The following is a 24,850-nucleotide window of genomic DNA, read 5'->3' as shown; positions in this document are numbered from 1 at the left end:
ATGTGAGCCATTGCAACATGGTGTTATTTTATGATTATTTCTTTGTTACTATAATGTACTAACAAATTTTTTTTTTTTGGTAGCTCAAAATGGTAGAGCACCTAGGGTAATACCCATGGTAGGGTGGTTCGAATCCACCAAAACTCTTTAATTCTAGTTTGGATGGTATTTTGGATGATAGCAGGAAAGCAGGCTTGATACCCTTTAGCATCAGTGAAGAGCATTCAACCATTCTCTTTTGAGTTTAATTTTTTTTTCCCCTCTCTTTTATCTCTTTTGTAACATCTTAAAGAGTAGCAAATAAAAAGTGTGCAGCTTGGTTGGGCTTCATTACTACAAAAATCAAGTTCCCGGGGTTGGTAGAGTAGAGCTCTTCTCGACAAGGACCAAGTTGTTTAAACACTCAACTCTCAACGAGTAGCAAATAAAAAGTGTACAGCTAAAATAATTTCAGCACTGATCTTCATCTCTGCCTTGGCAACCCAAAGAAACTCTGATTACTTGAAGATGCTAAAGATGCTGAATTTCCTCCCATATTCGCCTTGGAAACTGGTTGTGAAGCATGGATTATCCAAATCAAGCATGTGCATCTAAAATAATAAATAAAGTCTTTACATTTGCAAGCCATAGTTGTGAGCAGAATTAGAAGTGAAGTAGAAGTGACAAGGATTAAAAAGTAAGTAACAAACAATAATCTGGACTTAATGATCTCAAGTTTCAAAAGAATTATACTTGAATTAGGATTAATTTCCAAAAAGAGAACAAACAATTCTAGCTTAAGTAACAATAGATCAGAAATTAGATTTAAGAATAGAACAATTATGGGATTGAGATCTGAAACAGGGGTTAAAACAGTAACCCTATAGCAGTAATAACAGGTTTATTAACTCATAAATCCTAAACTGAGAATATCATCCGTTTATAATCAATAAAAGAGTCTTGGTGGATTTGAACCACCATACCCTGGGTATTACCCCAGGTGCTCTACCATTTTGAGCTAAAGACTTCTAACCTACAAAAAAAACTTGTTAGTACATTAGAGGCTAAAAATCAATAGAAAAAAAAAAAAAAATAGAGACAATAGTGGATAACACATAGTAGTAGTAAGTAAAGCTATTCAAGAACTACCTGGTTGTAGCTAAGGTACTGAATGCACACTTTGGAGAGCTAAAAAGAGAGTAATTCTCCCCAAAACCAGATTTGTGTTCTTGATTTTGGTTTTCAGGTGTTGCAATTCTCCCCAAAAAACCTTTTTTGATGTTAGTCGATAGATATGTAACCATAAACTATGGAAGAAAATCATTCTGTATTGTTTTGGTGTTAGCAACCTAAATAAGGTAAAAAAGAAAGGCCAAGTTATCATAATATTTAAACACGTATTGAGAACACATGTTCAATGTTTAAGATAACTTTTAAAGAATATCTAAGAAGCACCAACTGCTCATGGAAAGGTCAGCTGAAATCTTCTTTGCCCCTTGTAAGCAAATAAATTAGGAGTCTCCTGCTATTTCCATTTTTTCTTTATTTCTGAAGAAAATTATGCAAAAACAACAAAAGCTGAAAATAAATGGTCCATTAAGATCTTCATGTCGAAGTTCCCTTGAATGTGTGGGTTAGCAAAATACTTGTAAAAGATTCATTCATTTCCTCAATTGTTACTGGTAAAAAGTGATTTAGGTCTTGTCTACCCCAATTACTTACCAAATCATGCATTACTCACAAATTACAATCACAACCCCTACTGTCAGTCTCTGTTAGAGAATATACCTCAAATACTGTCATTAGCTGGTTTTATTTATTTTTATTAAATACTAAAATATCCCCATAAAATGTAAAGTACCTAATATACCCTTTTCTTAATCCCTAACCCATCACATACACTCATCAATTACCGATTTAGCTCGCTTTGCCCGAAGTATAAATCTTTGAAATCGAAGCATTCGGCAACTAGACGAGGAAGAAAGATACTGACCGTAACAAATCTCTCGAACAACTGCATACAAATTGAGTACTTCAAACTTTCATCGAGGATGCTGAGGACATCCTTCTCTCCGCTACTCTTGTTCTTTTTTGACTTTGCCTCATCCAGATTTGGCGAGCTTTTAGACAGTAGTTGCTATCGTTTCCTCACCTTTTCCAGCTTCGACTAAGAAACGTTAGCTTCAATGGCACGAATCACGATGATCAACTCATTGGAAATTCCAGACTCGCCGATTACCAAAGAAATACCAACAATCGATGGTGTCGGAACATTGCCGGCAGTCGGAACATAGTTCGGACAGTCCCATTGCAAAACATAGCTTAGTGTTTCAAGACGAAATGATAGGCAACTTAGATGCCATGGAGTGGCGCAAGTGTTGCAGATGAGTTTATCTTCATCTGTAGGCTCTTTCTCGCATAACATGCAGGTTCATCCTGCATTGCAAGGGAGTTGTCGATGTTGCGTTTCTGCCATTGTTGAAGCAAACTAAGCGAATAACTAAATTGGTAATTCAAGAAGGGTTTCGAAACATAAATCAATACCTATTTATAGCCTCAGATTCTCCACTCTTTTCACTGCTGAAAGTCAGTGACGACAATTAGGTGTTGTGAGTGTAAAATGACAAACCCTGCTCTTAGTCTCTGTTAAGTGAGGATTTAAAATGATGATTTTACCCTTATAACTAAACCTCATGACTCTCTTTCTATTCTCTCTGTCACTGGTGAATGCTTATTAAACAACTAATTGCCGTCACCGACCTTCACCAGTGAAAAGAGTGGAGAAATTGAGGTTATAAATAGGTATTGATTTACGTTTCAAACCCTTCTTGAATTTACCAATTTAGTTCTTCGCTTAATTTGCTTCAACAATGGCAGAAATGCAACATCAACAACTCCCTTGCAATGCAGGAGGAACTTGCATGTTTTACGAGAAAGAGCCTGCAGATGAAGATAAACTCATCTGCAACACTTGCTCCACTCCATGGCATCTAAGTTGCCTATCGTTTCGTCTTGAAACCCTAAGTTCTATTTTGCAATGGGATTGTTCGGACTGTGTTCAGACTACCAACGATGTATCGGCACCACTGATTGTTGGTATTTCTTCGGTATCCGACGCGTTTGGAACTTTCGACAAGTTGATCGCCGTGATTCGCACCATTGAAGCTGACATTTCTCTATCGGAGCTGGAAAAGGTGAGGAAACGGCAGCAACTACTATCTAAAAGCTCACTGGATCTGGACGAGATAAAGTCGAAGAAGAACAAGAGTAGCGGAGAGAAGGATGTCCTCGACATCCCCGATGAAAGTTTGAACTACTCAATTTGTATGCAGTTGCTCGAGAGACCTGTTACGGTTAGTGTCTTTCTTCCTCATCTAGTTGCCGAATGCTTCGATTTCAAAGATTTATACTTGGGCAAAGCGAGCTAAATCTGTAATTCATGAGTGTATGTGATGGGTTAGGGGTTAAGGGAAGGATATGTTATATACTTTACATTTTATGAGGGTATTTTAGTATTTAGCAAAAAATAAACCATCTAATGTCAACATTTGAGGTATATTCCCTAACAAAGAGTGACGGCAGGGGTTGTGATTATAATTTGGTATTATGCAGGGGGTGTCTGTCTAATAGTGTCATTCTCTAAGGTGTGACGCTGTAAATTTAAGGTTTTTAGAATACGTTCTAGACCCATAATCTGTTCCGAGAATGCATACCCAACATTATTAATTGCTTTACATGTGCTTTCTACCATCTTGTCAAAGCAAGATAGCTCAAATCTTATTGGACACCTTCCCCCCACCCCCTCCCCAAGTTCCAAAAAGAAGGAAAATTACTGATTCAGTGATGAAGGACCTTTTAAGAGAAGGTGAGAGAATTCACTAGTATCAACAGAAGTTGTCATTACTTTGCATTCATTGGCTTAACGCTCAACAAGTGATGGAAGTCATAAATAGAGAGTGCTCCAAAGACAAGATATCAACAACATAATCTTTCATTCACTAAGAAAAAAAGATGGAATTTTAACATTTCATGATTGCATTGTAGTTGGTTAGATCACAACACACATGGATATACAAATCCTTTTATAAAGGTGTCTCAAAGATACCACAAGTCAGCTTTTGGAATCAAAGACCTCACATCGAACCTACATAACTTACATGTGATGATCATCTCCATCTTTGCATCAAACTTAGACATGGAAGATGATGTGCAGCAATGGAGGGTTCTAGAAGCAGAACAAGAAAGTGGGTCCCATAATTACAAACACAAGGTACCTATTGTCTTTCACTCTTTTGGTGGTCCATGGTAAATACTCAACCTTATACTCAATCTCAACCTTATACTCAATTTGGTGTAATTACCTAGGTGGCCATGGCAACCCTAGTTGGCTAGTCATTCTATACAGTTTAAACTAACTTTAGGTATGGTTAAGCAACCCTATGTATATTTTATTTTCACCACCTCATATATGGGTCCCACTAGGATATTGATTGGACAAATTTATTTTTTATTGAAAAAAAAATAGAATGAGTTTGTCTAAAAAAATTAAATAAATAAGAAAAATTACAAAACAAAAAATTCTTTCCTCTAAAGATTTAAAATTAAAATTTTAAGAAGTGGAAAATATTTGCATTATCAGCAACATTAATTTCCTTTTAAACTTTTCATACCAAAAGAATATCTATATTTAGGCAACTTCTATACCCATTTGAAGAGTTAAAATTAACCATAGTTAGGGTTTCCACCAATGGGTTAAGGTTAACAAAATTCTTAAAAAACAAGGGAAGCCCATACTACTTTTTATTTTCTTTTTCCCTTTCTTTTTTCGTCACATTGAGGTGTTTGAGATGTAAGTTTTGAGGGGTTTTGACAAAAGTTCCTGTTTTTAGGGATTTTTTTTTGGATTTTGGGTGGGAAAAAGGGCAATTTTTTTTTGGTGATGAAGGTTCTCCCATGGCAGCCCTGTGATTCAAATTCCTCAATCCGCAGAAAATATCTCTAAATGGGTAAATTTCCTTATTTCTTTACTCTCTTGTTGAGCTTTACGTGGAAATGTTTTTACTTCTCATCATGGACTGTCGATCGAGATCGGACGTCCTAGGGTTTCAGTCCAAAGTACTGAAATTAGAAACTCAGAAAGGGTTCGATGAATCCGAATGGAAGTTGTATATAATATCTAGTTCTCTAGATCCACTGCTGATGCTGTTATCTGATTTGGGTCTCAAGAGTCATCCGAGAAGTTGATAGTTTGAACTTTCACTTTTTTTTTTTCTGTCAAACTGTTTCCTGTTTTATGTTTTTCTTTTCTTTTGAAGTATGCCGTAGCTTGGGATTTCATACGAAGAAGAGTGTGAACAGAATGATGGTTGTTAGATTGATTGTAATGTGGCTCTGTCTACTGATCGTATTTATTTGATGCAAGAAAAATTTGTTCGATATGTTGTTGTTGCCTGTGTAATTTTACTTATTCTGTTAATTCAATTCGTCTATTTTATGAAATTGAGTACCAAATTCAGTCTTTATGCCATTGCATTTATTTTGAGTTTCAATACTGTTTGATAGATCAATATGTATGACTTATTAAAAAGCTTGGTTTACTCTGTTGGGTCAGCTACTTGTCTTTCTTGTTAGGAAATTCTGCTGCGCGTCCTCCCTCTCCCACACTCTCTCTTTTTGACATTATTGTTAATTTTCCTGTGAATTAGGTTTTCTGAACATGGAAGTGAATCATTTTCTGAAAGTATGGAAAGACCTATGGTTGTAGAAGCAGATAGTGGAAGTTGAATCATCATTTGTAGGCTATTTGTTGCCCCTAGCAAACTGAACAAAAAGTGGTAGTGAAAGGAAAGAAGAGAGAGTAAGAGTGAGAGTGAAAGAGAGAAAAATGGAGTGCAATAAAGATGAGGCCAGCAGGGCAAAAGAAATTGCAGAAAAGAAGTTTACAGCAAAGGACTTTTCTGGTGCGAAGAAATTTTCTTTGAAGGCCCAAAATTTGTATCCCGGGCTTGAGGGTCTTCCCCAGATGTTGGCGACTTTGGATGTTTATATCTCTGCGGAGAACAAAATATGTGGAGAAGCTGACTGGTATGGGATCCTTGGTGTGAATCCCTTGGCTGATGATGAAACAGTTAAGAAACAGTACAGAAAGTTAGCACTAATGCTTCACCCTGACAAGAACAAATCGGTAGGAGCAGATGGGGCATTTAAGCTTATTTCAGAGGCCTGGAGTTTGTTGTCTGATAAGACCAAGAGAATAGCGTATGACCAGAAATGCAATGTTAAAGGAATCCAGCAGAAGGTTCCACCTACAAGTGGAGGAACATCAGCACCACCTGGTGCGAATGGTTATTATAATTTTACCAACCCTACCACCTCAAAGGCTAAAACTCAGAAAAGTTCTGCTCGAGGCCCAACGTCGGCGCCTGCTTCATCACGTACGTCAAAACCAAATACATTTTGGACTGCATGCAATCGCTGCAAAATGCAATATGAGTATCTCAGGATCTATCTCAATCACAATCTTCTTTGCCCCAATTGTCATGAGCCCTTTTATGCAGTAGAGACAGCTCCCCCACCTTCAAATGGTTCTAGTGCTCCCACATCATGGAATTTCTCTCAGCAGCGTCAGAATTCAAACCATCATACAGACAACAAGAATGCATATGCTTCTGGGAAAAATACTGCTGCTTCTCCCAACATGGGACCAGGGGGGGTTTCAGGGCTCCATTCATTCAATCACACAAACTTCCAGTGGGGTCCATTCTCTAGAACAACCGGTGTTGGTAGTGCAACTGCCTCAGCTTCTGCTGCTGCTCAAGCTGCAAGTGTAGTTCAGCAGACCTATGAGAAAGTGAGAAGAGAGCGTGAGGAGTCTCAGGCAGCTGCTAGAAGAGAGGAGGCGCTTCGGAAGAAGAACCATGTCTCTAAGAAGATCGGTAGTGGTGTATCTACTGGATTTTCTAATTCTGGTTCTAGCCCCGTTCTCAAAGGAGAGAGACCTGTGAAAAAAAGAAGAGGCATGGATGGTGAAGGGGGAAACACTTATGGATGTGAGGGGGCATCTCAAACTGCCACAGGAACTGGAGGAGCTGGGTTAGGAAGTGGGGTTGGAGTTAAACAAGGTATTTCTGAAATGGAAAGGGTTACTGGTTTATCTGGTACTGGCAAGCCTAATGGTTTAAGGGATTTGTCACAACAAGAACTCCGAACTATGTTGATGGAGAAGGCACGGGCAGAAATCCGCAAGAAGTTAAATGAATGGAGTTCAACTGCTGTAGCCAAAGCTGCTGACAAGAAGAAAGAGAAAGAAAAGGAGAAGGAAAAAGATGCTGTAAATGGTGGGACACCTGATCAAAATGAGGCAGGTGGTGAATCTGTGGATACCAAGAAGAAAATCCATTCTGACAAGATTTCATCTGGAACTTCTGGTGCTGATTTGGATACTGAAGCTGTTGAACCCATGTCTATCAATGTTCCAGATCCAGATTTTCATGATTTTGACAAGGACCGATCGGAAAGATCATTTGGAGATAACCAAGTCTGGGCTGCGTATGATGATGATGATGGGATGCCTCGTTATTATGCCATGATTCATAATGTGATGTCATTGAACCCATTCAAGATGCGTATCAGTTGGCTGAATTCCAAGAGTAATAGTGAGCTGGGTCAACTAAACTGGGTCGGTTCTGGCTTTGCTAAAACTTGTGGGGATTTCAGGATAGGCAAACATGAAGTCAATGAGTCACTCAATTCCTTCTCACACAGAGTGAGGTGGACAAAAGGCGCACGTGGAGCCATCCGAATATTTCCCAAGAAGGGTGATGTTTGGGCCCTCTATAGGAATTGGTCTCCTGACTGGGATGAGCTTACCCCTGATGAAGTAATACACAAGTATGACATGGTCGAGGTGCTGGATGATTATAACGAGGAGCAAGGTGTAACTATAACTCCTCTAGTCAAGGTCGCTGGATTCAAGACAGTTTTCCACAGACATTTGGATACAAGGGAAGTCAAGAGGTTCCCAAGAGAGGAGATGTTTCGGTTCTCACATCAGGTCCCTTCTTACATGCTTACAGGTCAAGAAGGTCCAAATGCTCCTAAGGGTTGCAGGGAGCTGGACCCAGCAGCTACTCCATTAGATCTTCTTCAGGTGATAACAGATGTCAAGGAAGAAGAGATTGTGGAGATTGCTGAAAAAGCTGAGGAAGAAGAGATGGTTGCTGAAATAGCTGAGGGAGAACATATGGTGGAGAATCCTGAAAAAGCTGAGGAAGAGATTGTCAAGAATGTCAAGGAAGCTGAGACAGAAAAGATTGTGGGGAATATCAGAGAAAGCACAGAAGAAAGGATGGTGGAGAAGGCTAAACAACAGCTATCTTGTTGAGTTTTGGAATATGTGGGCCTGACCAAAGTAGTGGAAACTAACCTTTTGATGTAAAATTATATCAAATCAATCCAGCATTTTGTGGGTTTCTGTGGTGGTTTGCTGTTGGGATTGGACAATTTCATCTGGAGTCACATGTAAACGATGTAAGCATTCAATCTAACCTTAGTTTTATCTGAAACTTAAAAGTAGTTTAGAAGACGTATGGTTCAATTATCTTGGAAGTGAATACTCACTCTAAGGTGTTCTCTCTGCCAGGTGGAGCTTCTTTCAAGGATCTGCTAGTGGATTCTGAATTTTCTTCCTTACAAGAGGTGGTTTTGACCCCAAAAGAGCAAGTTGTCTAGCAGTTGCAGCCGTTCAAACACAGCCCCACCTAAGCTGCCAAATTTTTTCATCTACTTTACCATGGTTTAATTGCTCTATTTCTTGTTCTTATAGTAGAATAGGAGGTAAATGCAACTTTTTCTCGTCTGAAGTCTGATATTTTTGTTGGTTCTGATTAAAGATCCAAAAGAAATAGTGTAGAATATAAGCTGATTTCAATTTATTGCTCAATTCACTCTTCTTGATTGGTCTTACTGTTAAAAAACTTGAGGACTCATGTTGTACAGAATGGTAATTTGCATGACAAGTTTAGAATTAATTTTGGTTTGGTTCAGTTTCTCGCTTGTAAAGTGCTTAAAATGTTGCCGCTTATGTTCTCTTACATGATCCTTTGACATGTTAGAAATTGGTCTCTGCATCAAAAGGTTTAGTCTTGTCTTCAGAACTACTTTTGGGAAGATCACAAATTCTGCTCAATCTGTGTGATATATGTGGTTCTTCAAGGAGTTGTCAGTTCCCATCCCTTCCAGAAAAAAAAATAGAATATGGGACACTTGGTGCTTTACCTTTAAATATGACTTGTTCATGAGGAAGAATGTGATGGGATTTATGGTCATTCTACCTGTAAACATGGGTGACTGATCAATGATATCGAGGCTGTGTTTGTCTGATCAAATACTTGTCCAACTAGCCAGGTTGTCTGAAAGGTTTGTTAATCGTTTCCATGGTTAAATCAGTATTTTTGATTCTTTATTTTATTTAGTTCTTCTATAATCTATTGACTATTCATGATTGGTCGTTATTTATTTGGATCTCATTATTTTCCTTCTTTGGCATATACAATCCAAGCTAGAGTGATGAGCTTGTGCATGCAAAGAAAGTAGGGGACAATGAGACTATCACATGATTACTCCATCACATTATCTTGCCTTTCTAGGAAATGGCAACGGAACTACTTCTTTCTTGCTCTAATAGGGAATAGGTTGACACTTGAAAATCATGGATGCAGAGTGGTGAATGCTTTTCTATGCTCGGTGTTCAGACAGCAAAATGAAGTGTTCACCTGTAAGGTTTCATAGTGCAGAACTCTGCCCCAATATAACTGTCATAGAGAGGTTCAAAGATTGGTTGATCTGGCCTCTTGTATGACACACTGAATTGTCTTTGGTAATTTCGGGCTGATCTGCCGTGAATTGGCTAACCTGACTGTGGACATGGATTTGGTTGGGATTGATGGGTCCAGTCCCTTGTTTCGTGTAATTAACATTCATAAATTGCATTGCTTGGTTGAATGCAGGAACGGAGAAGGTGGATTGATCAGGTCTTCTGAACATCCAGCCTGTTGTTTTGTGCTAAGGAGATGAACTGATTGAATGATGCATTCTAGTTTCTGCAAACTGAGGAGTTGAGTATTCTGCTTATCATATGCAGCACCATCCTGTTATTCTTTCTGTGTTATTATTCTATCCTTATCTTCCAGTAATCATCTTGTTGACAGTTGTGGTTGTAAAGAAAATGATTTATAGGTTGATGCGTTTACTATTTCTTGATGTGTGTGATAGCAGGTTGAGCTTTATGTGTGGTTGGGGACACATGAGATCAAAGCATTGGAAGGGTTCTTCTAGTCCTCCTATTTTGGGTAAACTACACCAGGGTCCCCAAAGTTTGGGGAAACTATGATTGCAGTACCTAATGTTTGGGCAAACACTGATGGGGAATGACTTCATGGTGGCTGAAGAGAAATTTTCTTAACTATCTATTTTTGGTTTTAACTATTTCATCCGGCTAAAATAACATCCTAACTTGTTAAGCCTTTGGTAAGAGATATTAACCATGTTGTCTGAAGAGATATAGAATTAAGCTTTAATTAGTTAGGAGAGTTGTTTTGGTTGGGGAGAATAGTTATATTCAAGAAATTTAGAGGTCAAGTGAGCATTTCTGAAGATTTGGAATAAAAGTTTAACAAAGTGTCTTAATCATTGTTTATCTTAACATTATAAGGGTTAAAGTTTCTGAGTGACCCTTGCCTCAGACATAGGGGGCGTGTAATGACCACTGTGCCCCTCTTGAAAATTCAGGGCCTCTTTCGGACTGAAAACACGAGCCGACATTAAAAATCCTGACTCTATTTTTTTAAAAGCGAATGATATTGAACATATTTTCCTTAAAACTTGAGGGACACTTAGGGCCATTATTTGACTCATTTCCCATGAAAGCTGAATGTAAGATTTGGCAGAACATTACCCACAATCCCCAATGATTGTAGGAATTTATTTATGTTGTTGTTGTTTTTTTTTAAAGCAAATGTTAAAAGTTTGTTGTAGCCGCTACAAGTCTAATTCATGAAGTCCTCAAGAAAAAAAAAATTGAATTAATTAATTTTTAAATTCAAGAAGAGTGAATTGAGCAGTGAATTGAAATTAGCCATATTCTACACTATTTCTTTTCGATATGTAATCAGAACCAACAGAAGTATCAGACTTCATAAAGAAAGAAAAGGCTGCAATTTCCTCATATTCTACTATAAGAACAAGAAACAGAGCAATTAAACTATGGTAAATTAGATGAAATTGTCCAGACTAGGTGCTTACAGTGTTTACATGTGACTCCAGAAAAAATGGTACAAGCCCAACAGCAAACAGCCATAGAAACCCACTAAATGTTGGATTAATTTAATATCAAAAAGTTAATTACCGCAACTTTCGTCAGGCCCACATATTTCCAAAACTCGCTAGATAGCTTTCTTCCTTTTCTTTGTGGTTTTTTCTCTGATATGCTCCGTCTTTTCTGTCTTAGCTCCTTTGGCATTCTTGACGGTCTCTTTCTCCGCATCTTTTTTGGATCCTCCACCATATGTTCTTCCTTAGCTTTCTCATGTCAGCATTCTCCACAATCTCTTTTCTTCCTTGACATCTGCCATCACCTGAAGAAGTTCTAATGTAGTAGCTGCTTGGTCCATCCCCTAGACACCTTTAGGAGCATTTGGACCCTCTTGACCTGTAAACATGTAATAAGGGATCTGAAGTGAGAACCTCAACATATCCTCTCTTGGGATCCTCTTGACTCCCCTTGTATCCAAATGTACGTGGAAAACTGTCTTGAAATCAGCAACCTTAACTAAGAGGGGATAAAATTTTGCTGCTATAGGACTCACAGCCAAAGAAATGAAATATTGAAGTTACTTTGGGTTCACAAATACCCTTCCAGGATTTGAAATTTTCCAAAATACCTTTTAGATCTCATTTCTTTGGCTGTAAGCCCGGGTACAGGAAAGTTTCTGCAACTTGGGTAGCAGCAAATTTTTTTTTTTTCCGACTAGATGAATAGTGGTTACACCTTTCTCCTCATTATATTCATCCAGATCCTCGACCATGTCATACTTGTGTGTATTACTTCATCAGGAATAAGCTCATCCCAACCAGGGGACCAATTCCCATAAAGGGCATTAACTCACTCTTATTGGGAAACATTCCAACGGTTTCATATGCGGGTTAAACTCATCTTTAAAAGCTAACTGTTAAAGTGATAGTGCCCATGTAGACTAGTACCTACAAGTCTCCATATAAAACTGAGATCTTCCTTATCCCAAGTACCTATACAAACCCAGCTCCCTATTACTCTGGGAATTCAGCCAACTACGCAACTAGAATGCACTAAATGATATCACATTGTGAATTATGGCATAATTAGAGGCATACCATCATCATCATCATCATATGCAGCTCAGACTTGGTTATCTCCAAATGATCTTTGTTATCAGTCCTCGTCAAAATCATGAAAATCTGGGTCCGGAACATTGATTGACATGAGCTCAAAGGCTTCTAATCCGAATCAACACGAGAAGCTCCAGATAAATTATTGTCAGAATAGATTTTCTTCTTGGTATCTACAGATTCACCACCTGCCTCATCTTGGTCAGGCGTCCCACCATTTACAGCATTTTTTTCCTTTTACTTTTCCTTTTCCTTTTCTTTCTCTTTCTTATGGTCAGCAGCTTTGGCTACAGCAGATGAACTTCATTCACTTAAATTCTTACAAATTTCTACTAGTAGCTTCTCCATCAACATAGCTTGGAAGTCTTGCTGTGACAACTCCCTTGAACCATTGGCTTTACCAGTACTGGATAAGCCGGTAACCCTTTCCATATCAGAATTACCCTGTTTAACTCTTTGACTCCACTTCCTAACTCAGCTCCTCCCGTTCCTGTGGAAGTTTGAGATTCCCCCTTACATCCACATGTGTTTTCCTCCTTCACCATCAATGCCTCTTCTGTTTTTTTATAGGTCTCTCTCCATTGAGAAGGGGGCTAGAACCAGAATTAGAAAATCCACTAGATACACTGCTACCCATCCTCTTAGAGACATTGTTCTTCCTCTGAAGCACCTCCTCTCTTCTTGCAGCTCCCTGAGCCTCCTTACACTCTCTTCTCACTTCCTCATAGGTTGCTAAACCACACTTGCAGTTTTTGAGGACCTGGGTAGAACTCATCCTTAAAAACTAGCCTTTCAGACGAGGACATACTAGTGCCAATTGTTAGGGACACTAAGTCTCTATATCGGGTTATTCCTTAAAAATCATTCTTAAAAGCTAATTGTTAAGGAGAGGGTGCCCTAATATGGACTACCCAAGTACATATAATTCTCCACATCGAGCTACAAATGGGTAAAACTAATACTTTAAAGTTAGCTATTAAGGAGAGGGTGACCAAGTATGGACTGTTAATGACATAGGTAGAACTCATCCTTAAAAACTAGCCATTCAGATGAGGGTTCTCAAGTACCTATAAATCTCCACATTGGCTGATTGACCTACTTGTCAGCACCAGCTGTTCTAGAATATGGCCCCCACTGAAAGAATGTTACTGAATGAATGGAGTTGTCTATAATGCATAAAAGGAAGGGCACATGAAAATTGGGACAAACAAGATTATGACTGAGATGGATCTTAAGGTACTCATATTACATTTTGCAGCGATAGCATACAACCCAAAATGTATTTGGGTTTGACGTACACGATGAAGCAAGCCCCGGCGTTGGGCCTTGAGCAACACTTTTTCTGAGTTTTAAGCCTTTGAAGTGGGTTGTGTTGGTAAAATTGTAAGAACCATTCGCACCAGGTGGTGCTGATGTTCTTCCCCTCTAGGGTAGAACTTTCTGCTGGAATCTTCCAACATTGCATTTCTAGCCATACGCTATTCGCTTGGTCTTACCAAGCAATTTTTGGGACTTGGGTAAAACTCATCCTTAAAAACTAAACCATTAAGGAGAGGATGTTCAATAGAGTTTCAAAAAATCGAAATTGAGACTGACCGATGCCGATTCTAAGTTTTAAAACCCTAGTGCCCTCAGTCCTTAAATGCCCATCTGCTCCTACCGATTTGTTCTTGTCAGAGTGGACCACTAGTGCTTACTTTACTGTTTTTTAACCATTTCATCATCAACAAGGGATTCACACCAAGGATCTCTTATCAGTCTGCTTCTCTACATAATTTGTTCTCCTAAGGTACATAAACATCTAAAGTTGCCTACATCTGAGCAAGACCCTCAAAACACAGATACAAATTTTGTGCCATTCATAGCAAATTTCTTTGCACCAGAAAAGCCCTTAGTTGTAAACTTCCCTTCATCATTTTTTTTTTTAACCTGCTGGCAGGGTTGTAAAACGTCAGTGATAGCTGATTTGAAAAAACCCTAGAATTGACATATTCCAAGAATATTTCAATGATTCTGATGGTTTTATCCAAGAACCAGCTGTATTAATTTGTCAAAAATCAGGATCAATGACGGCTGATTTCGACCTAAATCGGGCGATTCCCAATTTGATTCATTGAGTTTTTAAACCCTGCCTGCTGGCCTTATCTTTAGCTTTCTTTTTTTTCTTTTTTCACTCTTGTTCTTTCTTTCTTTTTCCTACACTCATTTCTTTCAGTTCAGTAAGTGCAACAAATAACCTAGTAGCCTACAAATGATAATTCAACTATCACTATCTTCCTCTACTACCATCGGAATTTCCATACTTGCAGTTAGGACATAAAAGTGTATGTAGGAATCAAAACAAGTATAATATAGATTTAGCTAATAATATAACATAAAAAATTGAAATAAAACTTACTTTATATAAAAGCTTAAGAAACTAAGACCAAGAAAAACAAAAGGAGACAGAAATTAATAGAAATAGAACTCACCTTGATTGATGATATCAAATGTGTTGAAGTTGCCACCATTGTATCTCCAATTCTTACGATCAAAAAATTTCCTTTATCAAAGTGAAAAAATATAATTAAGCTCAATAAATATGTGGATCCAAATAAACAGAAAATGAATATAATAGATGATTTAAGGATGGAGTTAGGATTTTCTTCTAACTTTGATTCTCCTTTTTTTCGTCTAAGCTAGCATTTTAGAAAAGAAATCTTCAAGAAGATTCTTCATTTTTGCCACATGAATGAGTGATATAGGCAATTCTAACCCTTGGATATCTAGACAGTGTGGTTAGAATGGCTACATGTCATGTTTCATTATAAAATACCTATCGGTCCTAGCATTGTTCACAAATAAACTTATCCACAATTAAGTAAATATCAAATTGGAAAAATGTAAGCAATGAAGCATAGTTGAAGACTTTTCAATTAAAGTATGTTGTTTTGACATGTAGACTACTTATAGGTTATTTCTTAAATTTAAGGGATTGTCTCAAGACTCTCAACCATATGACCCACCAATGTAGAAAGTTTTCTTGCTTAATTTTCAAATTCTTATATTGTCCCTAGTACTAAATAAATAATTACTCTTAGAAAACCATTAAATGTCGAATGGTTGAATCATATTGATCTAAAAATAAGCCATGGCTAGATGATGACGGAGATACTAAATTAGGGCACCATCAAATATGGCAATATGGCTGAAAAAACACTTTTTAGCTGGAACAACTTCAAAGTGTACTTCTATTGGAACTTCACTCATATAATATTCAATAATCCTATAGATTCGAAACTCTTTGCATCTACTTTTACCTTAAGCCATTAGAAATCAGATCAAATATGTAAAAATTTCCTAAATATCATTTATATCCCATAATAATTCGAATATTCAATTAGGATATTCAATAGAGGCTTCTAATCATTAAATCTTTCAAAGAAGAAAGATATCTGAAAATAAAATCAAGTTAACATAGTATTTCTTACAAGACTATAGCCACATCAACATAATTTTACTTGATAAAGTACAAAAAGTATTTAAAAAAATTAATCTTTTTAAAATCAAGAGATTTAAAAAGGACAAATTAATTATTAGAAAACGGAATTCACCTTGCTTAATGATAATAAATGTATCCTCTGGAGGGGCTTCCCCCTCTTTGGTGGAATCTAATAAGTCAACCTTGGTATCTCTCCTTGACAATCCAGTTTTAGCGCTTCCTCAAAATGTTGCTGGTATCATTGAGGACATTCGATATCTGGCGACGTAATGCATTAGCTGTTTGATTGTTCATACTATAGACTGGAAGGCCCTGCCTATGGCAAGTAAGACAGATTGGCCCGTTTTCTCTTCTTGGTTTCTTGATACTTGTAATTAAGATGCCTTGAGGTCCTCTTGTCCTCTACAATAAAATTCTCCTTTACCAGATAAAAATGTACTGATGTTGGCCCCACTATTTCTTTAGCTGTTACCATCCAAATTGTATTAGATCCAAATAAATTTCAAACCAAGCTAGGAATACAGTAGGAAGAGGATGAAAAAAATAAAATGGAATTAAACTCACCTATTATTCCTTGCTACTTTTTTCTTCTCTCTATCTTCTCCTCCTTTACTTAGTAGGGTCAAGAGTCAATAAAAAATGAAAGAACGAAGGAGAGCTCAGAAGGAGATGAAAATGAAGGGAAGAAGTGATTGATCCATTTCGTAACTTATCAATTCTTGGTTACAAGACTACCCCTCTTCCTGAAGTTTCACGGGGACTACCTTACTATGACGGACGACCGCCTGTAGGGGTTTACTGCACAAACCCCTTGCAGAGAAAAAACTTTATCTCAACGAATATAAGATGCTCAGCTCCGGAGAGTGGAGGGAGATAGAAGAAAGAATGGTAATGAGAGAAGTTGAGGATTTTCCTATATAGGGTTAATCTTTCTATATTTTAGTTTTGGGTGAAAGAATCTTGCCAGTCTGGCACAAGGTGCCCGATGATCTTTCCAGTCTGACACAGGGTATGCTAGTTGATCTTTCCAGTCTGGCACAGGGTGTCAGATGATCTTTTCAGTCTGGCACAGGGTGTCAAATGGTCTTTCCAGCCTGGCACAGAATGCCAGATGATCTTTCTACTCTAGCATAGGGTATGCCAGATGATCTTTCCAATATGGAATAGGGTATGCTAGATGCATAGGCCAATGGGATGGTGTTGGAAGCATCTATAGTGCACATAGAGGGACGTTAGTGCAATACTTTACACAACCGCACCAGCCTAGGCGTTTCTTGTGCTAAACTGGCAGGGTCTTTTATCCCTTTATTTATTTATTTATTATTATTATTTTCATTAATTGTAGAGAATGAAATCTAACTCTAGATTTTACCAATTGAAGATAAAAAAAAAAATGGTAGGATTTTTTTAAAGGAAAATGCCACTCCACACCCCGTGACAAAGAAGGTGAGGCTTCATAACCCGCCAATCTTGTCATGTGATAGTGATGTGACAACTTTCGACCGTTAGATAGCCAGAGAAATATTTGGATTGGCCCGGTCTCAAATTTTCAAACCAAATCAAATGTACCCTCTAATGTAAACCCAGTCACCCCTTCATAATCATGTGCACCCTCTTTGTGGTCATGGGGCTTAGATGTGGACATAAGGTTTATATTATAGGGCAGAGATTTCCCACTATATCAGAGTAGGAGATCGCACCATCAAGAGGGCAAAAAAGGAATTTAATTCATCAAGGGCTCACATTTTGTCTAATAAGAGAGTGATAATATGGACATATTTCATTCTGAGAGAGTGTGGGAAGAAATCATCATTTCAATGTTATGGGATTAATTTGACCTATATCAAAAGGAGAGGACTCTCTTAGAAAGCAACATAAGGAAGCACCTCATTGACTTTTAGTTGCGTCTGATTAAATGGACGGCTCTTATTATTCGTGTCTGGGATTCGTTGAAAAAGAAAAATCCCTTGCTCCGGCGAATGATTCTGTCTTTGATCCAGTGGATTCGAATTACCATGCATCCCTATCCCCTGATGAGGCTAAAACTGCCTTTGCTCAATGTCACAAGTCAGGACCTTTTGCTTCTAACTTGGTTGAGTATTCAGTAGATGTGTTTCTTTGAATCGTTGAGCTAATTCCAAAAGCGAAATAGAAAGCACATCAATGAGGTGCGATGGAATAATTTCATATGTAGAAGGGTAATTAGGTCATTTAAAGTGAGAAAGCGAAAGATAGAGATAAAAGAGTTGTGTCTAAACAAGATGGTTTCGTATATGGGGTAGAAAGTTCAATTCATGTGAGGAGTATCCCAAGGTTGTCGACTCGAACTCGAGACCAAATCCCCGTTCCTATTATGACTAGACAGGGGCTTAAGAGTGAATCGGAGTATTATATATGAGACGCGTGTTCCTTCTTTCACGCGGAAAGAAACTGAGGAAACGCCGGAGCTAGAAACATCTCGGAAGAAAGTTTTCTCTGTTCCCGTCTGCAAATCTCGCCCGTAAAAATGGTAACTTGTCAAACCCTAACTATCTTTCTGTGAAAATTACTTTCGATTGCTTGTGTTTGATCATAATTTTCATGGAAATCGCTCCGGATCCGTTTATTTGTTTCAGTTTCTCTTTTGTAATTGAATTTGTAGAAATCGGTGGCGTAAGGATCAATTTCGGTTAGGTTTATTGGAGAAGGGGTTAGGTGGTTATTGCTGGGGCGGTGATCTCTTATTTTCAATGGCTGGATATATATATATATATATATATATATGGATCTATCTATGCGTGACTTCAATGCTTCTTGGGTTTTCTTTCTTCTCCGGTTTGCTGCAAAAGGCACGAATATGTTGAATGTTTAGATTAGGTGTAGAGAAATTCTATTTCTTTTGAAAGATGATTACGACTAGCATAATATTAAGCAATAGATTATGTTTTTTTAGCATCTCTTTCCCAGACTTTTGTATTCCTCTCCCACAATTATGTGTCTGTGGGATCAATGAGCATGTTGCACGGAAGGAACTTAAGGTATATGTTGGGAACTTGGCTAAACTGTGTCAAAGAAGAGGGGCTAATGGTTAAAAGGTGGGAGTGGTTTAACCTTCTTCTCATTGGGGATCCAGTGTGTCACAACTAGTTGCATATCCACTACTCACTCCAAGGATGAGAAGTCACTGTTCAAAGTTCAAACAAAGTAGAATTTGAGTTCACTGCATTGTTTAGGCATTCCACAAATGGAGTTGATACTTTTCATATATTTGTTCTGTTACTGATCCAAAGGGTGCTATGACTTTGGCATCATTGGTTTCAACATGGTTCAATTTAAAGCGAGGTTATGAAAAAAATATTAGTGGCCTGTTCATGTCTAGCAATAAACCAATAACATCTAAACAAATGGGAATGACATTAGATATAGACCAATAGCCTGAAGTCAAGAAATCAAAAACAGGATTACCCATGACTTCCGGACAAGCTAACTAAGCTCAGTCCTCAGTGGTTTATTTCAGATTGTTTGGGCAAAAGGACTGTCCTAGTTAATGTTGAGCTCAGGTAGCTTGGCTCTTGTGCAGTATTAACCACAAGATGCACATGGATATGTTTTTTCCTATGTTACTTTTAGATGTGTCATATATCATTTTCTTAATTTTTTATAATAGATAAGAACATGCATAGCGGCCATTGTCGTGATTCCAGTCCCTGTTAATAGTAAATTGGCATTTCTAATAAATCAGTTTGTGCATGGTGGTCATCATGTACAGAAAGAGATACCTTCATGTATTGATTCCGGTTCCAATGTGTTTAACAGTGTTGGTCTTAATTGTGCACTTGTCAGTTTAGTTAATTGTATGGATGATCTGATATTTTATTTCCGTAACTGACTGACACCCACAATAACTTGGTATAGCTACTTCTACCCCCTCTCCATTTTTATCTGTCAATATTTCAAAAAACTATTCTTATTTTGGTATATGCAGACAACTTCAATTCGCCTTGCACATAGGAAGGTGCAGAAGTTTGAGAAGAACATTACAAAGAGAGGGGCGGTGCCTGAAATGACAACAAAGAAAGGAAATGACTACCCGGTTGGGCCATTAGTACTAGGGCTCTTTGTCTTTGTTGTCATCGGATCTTGTAAGTTTCTCCGGCATCCTTTATGTTGTGTTTGATCGCTCTTTCTATGGTTTTCCAACAGTTCAACAGTTCCATGTAATGGAATGAGTTTTGGATCAATTAATAGTGCTTACTGTGAAAAGCTAAATGTCACCAGTGTCATTGACATTAATATTTGTCACTGGCAACTTGGTGGATATGGTTGGACATGGTTGGGCATGGCTGGTCCATGTGATAGATGACCCTGCTCTTATCTGCCTAATGACAAGTGGTGACGGACACCAATTATGTTAATGAAGTGAAAAATGGAAAGACCCCAAAGATTGGCTGGCAAGTTTCTTTTGATATGGTTGATATGATAATTTGAATTCTTATAACTCCTAAAAATTTCTATTTAGTTATCTTTCTCCAAAGCTTAAGATTTCAATTTTGTTCGATCTTGGAGCCCAGACTTTCTCGGGCACATTTAAATATCCTTTGATGCGGTCCAGAAACTACTTCCAATTCACATGGCTCATGACATCTTAATCTTTCACAATGACCTCTAAATCTTTAATAAAGAAAACCACATACAAACTGACCTTTTCCAGTCAATTCCCCCTCCCCCTCTACTTGATACACTGTACTCTTCATGGTATTATGTTTTTTAAGCAGGAGCTCTTTGCAGTTCTCTTATTTCTTTCATTTTTTTTTTCTGTGTATCAGCTTTATTTCAGATAATCCGGACTGCGACTAGTGGTGGAATGGCGTGAACTTCTATTGAAGAGCAGCTCTGGCTACAGGATACGTTCTCAATGGAAATTCATCATTGGCTGTCGGGGTCAGAGTGATTTTTCCATTGTTAAGGTAGGAAATATTGTTTTAACAAATTTGTATTAGTGGATCTTTGGTTCTTCTGAGCCAAATATTATATAAATAAGATCATCTTTGGTTTTGATATTTCGTAATTTTATTTTATTTTATTATTATTATTATTTTTATACAATTAATCCAACCAATGCTGACTGATCCGATGCGAGTTTTGGAGCCATGCCTAAGAACACGACGATTCAAGGTGGGTTCTACCAATCTAAGGATTGGTTACCTTGGTTTGAGCAATTACATGGATTGAGATGCTATTTTGGTTGGATGTTTTGTGGCATGACTCATAAGACCTCAATATAAAATTTTCTTTTAATTTATATATATATATATATATATATTGGGTATAAATTTATACTGTCTTGGTTAAAAACGTGCCAAAAAGGAAGTACGTTGAATGGAAAATGGGCATAAATACATAATTGAATTTCATACCCACCATGTTAAAGCACATTGGTGAGAAATTGCATTCTGGCATCATAGCGAACCCTTAAACATTGATAAAATCAAAAAATTAAAAGAAAAAAGGACGGATAATCCAGAGCCAAGCTTGTACATCAAGGGCCAGTTCAATGGGCTTTTGGGTCATGGCGAGTCTAGGTTTTCCAAGGACGGTTTTCCTCTGAGGACTTCGGATGGTATGGTTGAGCATGGTTTTAAAAATGCACCGAATTGATCAATATCTGTTAGATTGGAATGATATCAGTCTTGGCAGATTTTAGAAAAGAGGGATAAATCAATCTAATATGGTCCAATCTAGATCTATAACAAAATGGTATCAACCTTAATCGGTCCCGAGTTATAGAACCTTCTGAGCGTGGGAAAACAATACGGTTGGCTTTTCCCTTCAAAAAGAAAAAAAGGAGTAGGATTGGAGCTAGGCTTACCAATCAAGGGCCAGGTTCATTGGGGCTAAGAAGCCGGGCCTCACTTAAATCCGTTTTGATTTAACCCGGTCCAGCAGTGGTTATCAATAAACCACTCCTTAGAACGGATAATCTGACCGTTCGGACAGCTGGCTTCGAACCAAGACGGTCTATAGCTGTCCCAGAGACCCAGACCAGATGTGAGACGTCCCAGGAAAATAGCCGAGCGGGCGGAGCGTGTCCTCACCCCCTCACTCCTCTCCGTGTTGTGTTGTGACTTGTGAGTCTCGTGACTCGGGTTTCGGGCGGAGAAAAAGTCGCGACGACGCTACACGATTTTGTTTCCTCTCCACCTTTTTTTTGTTCGAGAGATCGAGATCGAGGGAGAGAGTTTCCGTTTCAGACTCAAAACTTTGAGTATTAGGTTAAAAGTAAGATCGGTGTTCGCCTGTTTTTCGTTTTCTTTTCGTCTTGTCAAATACGATCTTCTCTTTCGAGAGTTTTCAGAATTGAGATTTGAGAGAGAATGGATTCGGTTGTGGATCCGTTGAGAGAGTTCGCCAAGGACAGCTATCGCTTGGTGAAGAGGTGCCACAAACCTGATCAGAAAGGTATTCTATCAAAACCTTCTTCATCTCTTCCATCATCCATACATCTTGTATTTTCCTGTCTGGTTTTCGATTCGGAAGAAAAGATCTTCTTCCTTCTTATTATATGATCTTCGAAATTGGATCTCTTTGACATTTTGTGCTATACTCTGCTTTGTTAGAGTTTTCGAAGGTTGCGTTTCGTACGGCGGTCGGTTTCGTCGTGATGGGATTTGTAGGTTTCTTTGTGAAGCTCATCTTCATCCCCATCAACAACATCATCGTCGGATCCGGCTAATTAGAAGGTAAATATACCTGAACAAATTTGATTAGATATTTTCTTTCTTCTATTTCTTAGGACGCTTTGCTTGACCTTCTTGACTATGAACATCCCCTTGCATGCGATGGATTTCGCTACTGTTTCGTTGTGTCGGGGATTTCCTTGTTTATATGGGGGTTTGAGACTCATCATGACGGAAAAATCCTAGGCTTCATACATATATGGGAATTAAATCGATCACAGGTTTCATGACTCTTTTCCTGTTCGGGTTAAACTGAAAGTTATCTGTTAAAGCACAGATTATACAATATCTGAACTGTCACCTCAAATCGCTGACATGTGATCTGATGATGATGCATCATCTGAATGTAGCTGGTGGGAATTTTTTAATATTGACTAGTAGTTCAAAGTTTTACTTTGGAAATTGCTTCCTTTCCCTGGACTTTGAGATAAAAGACAATGTTAGGACAATTACGATCACTGGAGAGTTCAGGGATTTTGGAGAAGGGGATGAAGCAGAAGGTTGGGTAATCTTTGAAATTTTTAATAATGATCTTATATAAGTACACATATATCAACAGTAGAGAAACATTTTGTAACTTTTCAAAGTAGTACAAGAGCCAGAGAGATTATTACCCCACCCTTCTTTTTGGTCCAATAGGTTAGAGTGATTATTATGTAAAGGCTGTATTATAGAAGGTTTAGCCAGAGACTGTAGTGAGGAGTTCTAGATGTCTGTATGAGATGGAAGAGGAAGGGAGGAAGGATTAACTGCCTCAAGTAATAGATGGTGGGAACTGAAATATGAAAATTTGGTTTTATTTAGGTTCTGTCGCACCCACGGATTTTTTTTTTTTTTTTTTTCCTTTTATGTGGTTTTACCTGGAAACTAATGGATCCTTAAAGGATTGATAAAATGAAGAAAAATTTAAGCTAGAAATTTGAGCTAATGCCTTTTGGGATGAGATGGCTGGTTGCCTTTAAAGTAGTAGCAAAGAAGATACCCAGGATTCGGAAACAGCAGGGAGATCATATGAGGACTCCATGGAGCAATGTAATCTGAAAATCCATTAGAGTCTAGAGATTTTTATAAGGATCAGTGAAAGATTTGGAATGAGCACTGATTACCTTCCCTAATGGGCAGATTCGACACATGCAAAGAATTTTAGAATTGGATTCTTCATTCTGATGCACATGGTATGTTTGAATTCTTTCTGTGGAACTTCTGTCTATTATCATGGTGTAACACTGGATTTTGCAATTCATATCAGCTTTTGTGTTGAGCAATGGACGGTTTGACTGCATCTAAACAATTGTTTATTGGTTGCAGGTCCCATATGGTTGCAATGTTCCAAGAGTCATGGAGGCAGCCGAGCTGAGGAAACTTGTAGACAGAGAGTTTACAATGTTTTAGATCCTTTTTGAATTCATACTCCTAATATAGAGACAGTTTGAACGATGAATTGCAGATCAGACATGGATAACAATTTTTACTCACCCGTACTCATGTTTTGTAGTTAGTTACACAAATCATATTAGGTAATATTTACTAAAGTTTTCATTTTAGTATTGGTTTGATTTCACTTTCCTTCTTTGTTTTTTACCCTTGCAACCAAATAGAGCACTTCGTGTGTTCTGTTTTTTAGGGAGGGGGTGCTGGTTGTATTTGTACTATATGACGAAACTGAGTTGTCAGCATTACTCTTGCTGTCTTCTCAGGCGTTGTGCTCTCCACTGAGTTTTGTTCTCAGTTCTGGGCCAGCATCCATCTGATTACAGCCTTTGCATCAACCTCCACAACTTCTAGGAGATCAGCCATAGAGCTTTTGGCCAAATCGAACCCTATAAGAAGACTTCTATCTCAGCTCCTGTTGAATCAGTCGTGCCAATTGGAGCTGCATAATGGGTTCCGCGCAGTATCATCATCGGAAGTACAGTTTAATACATCCATCAATTGAGTTGATGCCTTCTACCTTTTAACAAAAAAAAAAAATTGGGTTGACGCCTTCCTTGGAGCTCTTACAGCCATGATTTCCATCAAATTTTCTGCCATCTTACATCAACTGCTGTTTTTATACCACAAATGCTCCAAACTGCGTCCAGCCAGTGGAGTTATCACCAGAATACTTTTCCTGAGAAATTCAGATACCAAGAAAAGAATTCACATGTCCGACGAGGAACAATTAATGCACAGCTAAAGAGAAGTTCAATTTATTCTGTTTGTCCGGCAAAACGCATGATCTGATCTTCCCACCATTTGATTATCTGGAACA

General features: G+C 38.0%; 4 protein-coding genes and 1 long non-coding RNA gene across 5 annotated transcripts in view; 3 read left to right on the top strand and 2 right to left on the bottom strand.

The window, feature by feature from the left end:
• The window catches only part of LOC122075288 (non-specific lipid transfer protein GPI-anchored 1-like), a 44,862-nt gene that overhangs the window by 4,353 nt on the left and 15,659 nt on the right, over window positions 1–24,850 (bottom strand). The gene's annotated exons all lie outside the window — the stretch shown is intronic.
• Window positions 4,731–9,023, top strand: LOC122075286. The gene is made up of 3 exons (XM_042640258.1): window positions 4,731–4,985; window positions 5,685–8,508; window positions 8,621–9,023. Exon 2 carries the CDS (start codon window positions 5,864–5,866, stop codon window positions 8,360–8,362), a length of 2,499 nt encoding a protein of 832 aa, XP_042496192.1. The 5' UTR covers window positions 4,731–4,985; window positions 5,685–5,863; the 3' UTR covers window positions 8,363–8,508; window positions 8,621–9,023.
• LOC122075292 lies at window positions 11,358–16,754 on the bottom strand. Its single transcript, XR_006139214.1, has 4 exons — window positions 16,448–16,754; window positions 15,996–16,348; window positions 14,874–14,944; window positions 11,358–11,686 (listed from the first exon to the last, which is right to left on the bottom strand). It is a non-coding gene; the product is annotated as an uncharacterized LOC122075292 (long non-coding RNA).
• LOC122075289 (stress-associated endoplasmic reticulum protein 2-like) lies at window positions 18,193–20,922 on the top strand. The gene is made up of 3 exons (XM_042640261.1): window positions 18,193–18,392; window positions 19,848–20,004; window positions 20,689–20,922. Exons 1-3 carry the CDS (start codon window positions 18,390–18,392, stop codon window positions 20,733–20,735), a joined length of 207 nt encoding a protein of 68 aa, XP_042496195.1. The 5' UTR covers window positions 18,193–18,389; the 3' UTR covers window positions 20,736–20,922.
• LOC122075291 (protein transport protein Sec61 subunit gamma-like) lies at window positions 21,919–24,143 on the top strand. The gene is made up of 3 exons (XM_042640262.1): window positions 21,919–22,321; window positions 22,480–22,602; window positions 23,908–24,143. The coding sequence occupies exons 1-2, from the start codon at window positions 22,237–22,239 to the stop codon at window positions 22,593–22,595; spliced, it is 201 nt and encodes a 66-aa protein (XP_042496196.1). The 5' UTR covers window positions 21,919–22,236; the 3' UTR covers window positions 22,596–22,602; window positions 23,908–24,143.

The sequence above is a fragment of the Macadamia integrifolia genome, chromosome 4, assembly GCF_013358625.1.
Source record: "Macadamia integrifolia cultivar HAES 741 chromosome 4, SCU_Mint_v3, whole genome shotgun sequence".
Taxonomy (NCBI): Eukaryota; Viridiplantae; Streptophyta; class Magnoliopsida; order Proteales; family Proteaceae; genus Macadamia; species Macadamia integrifolia.
Note: the sequence above shows the minus strand (reverse complement) of the source record. Positions and strands in the feature narration are given on the sequence as shown.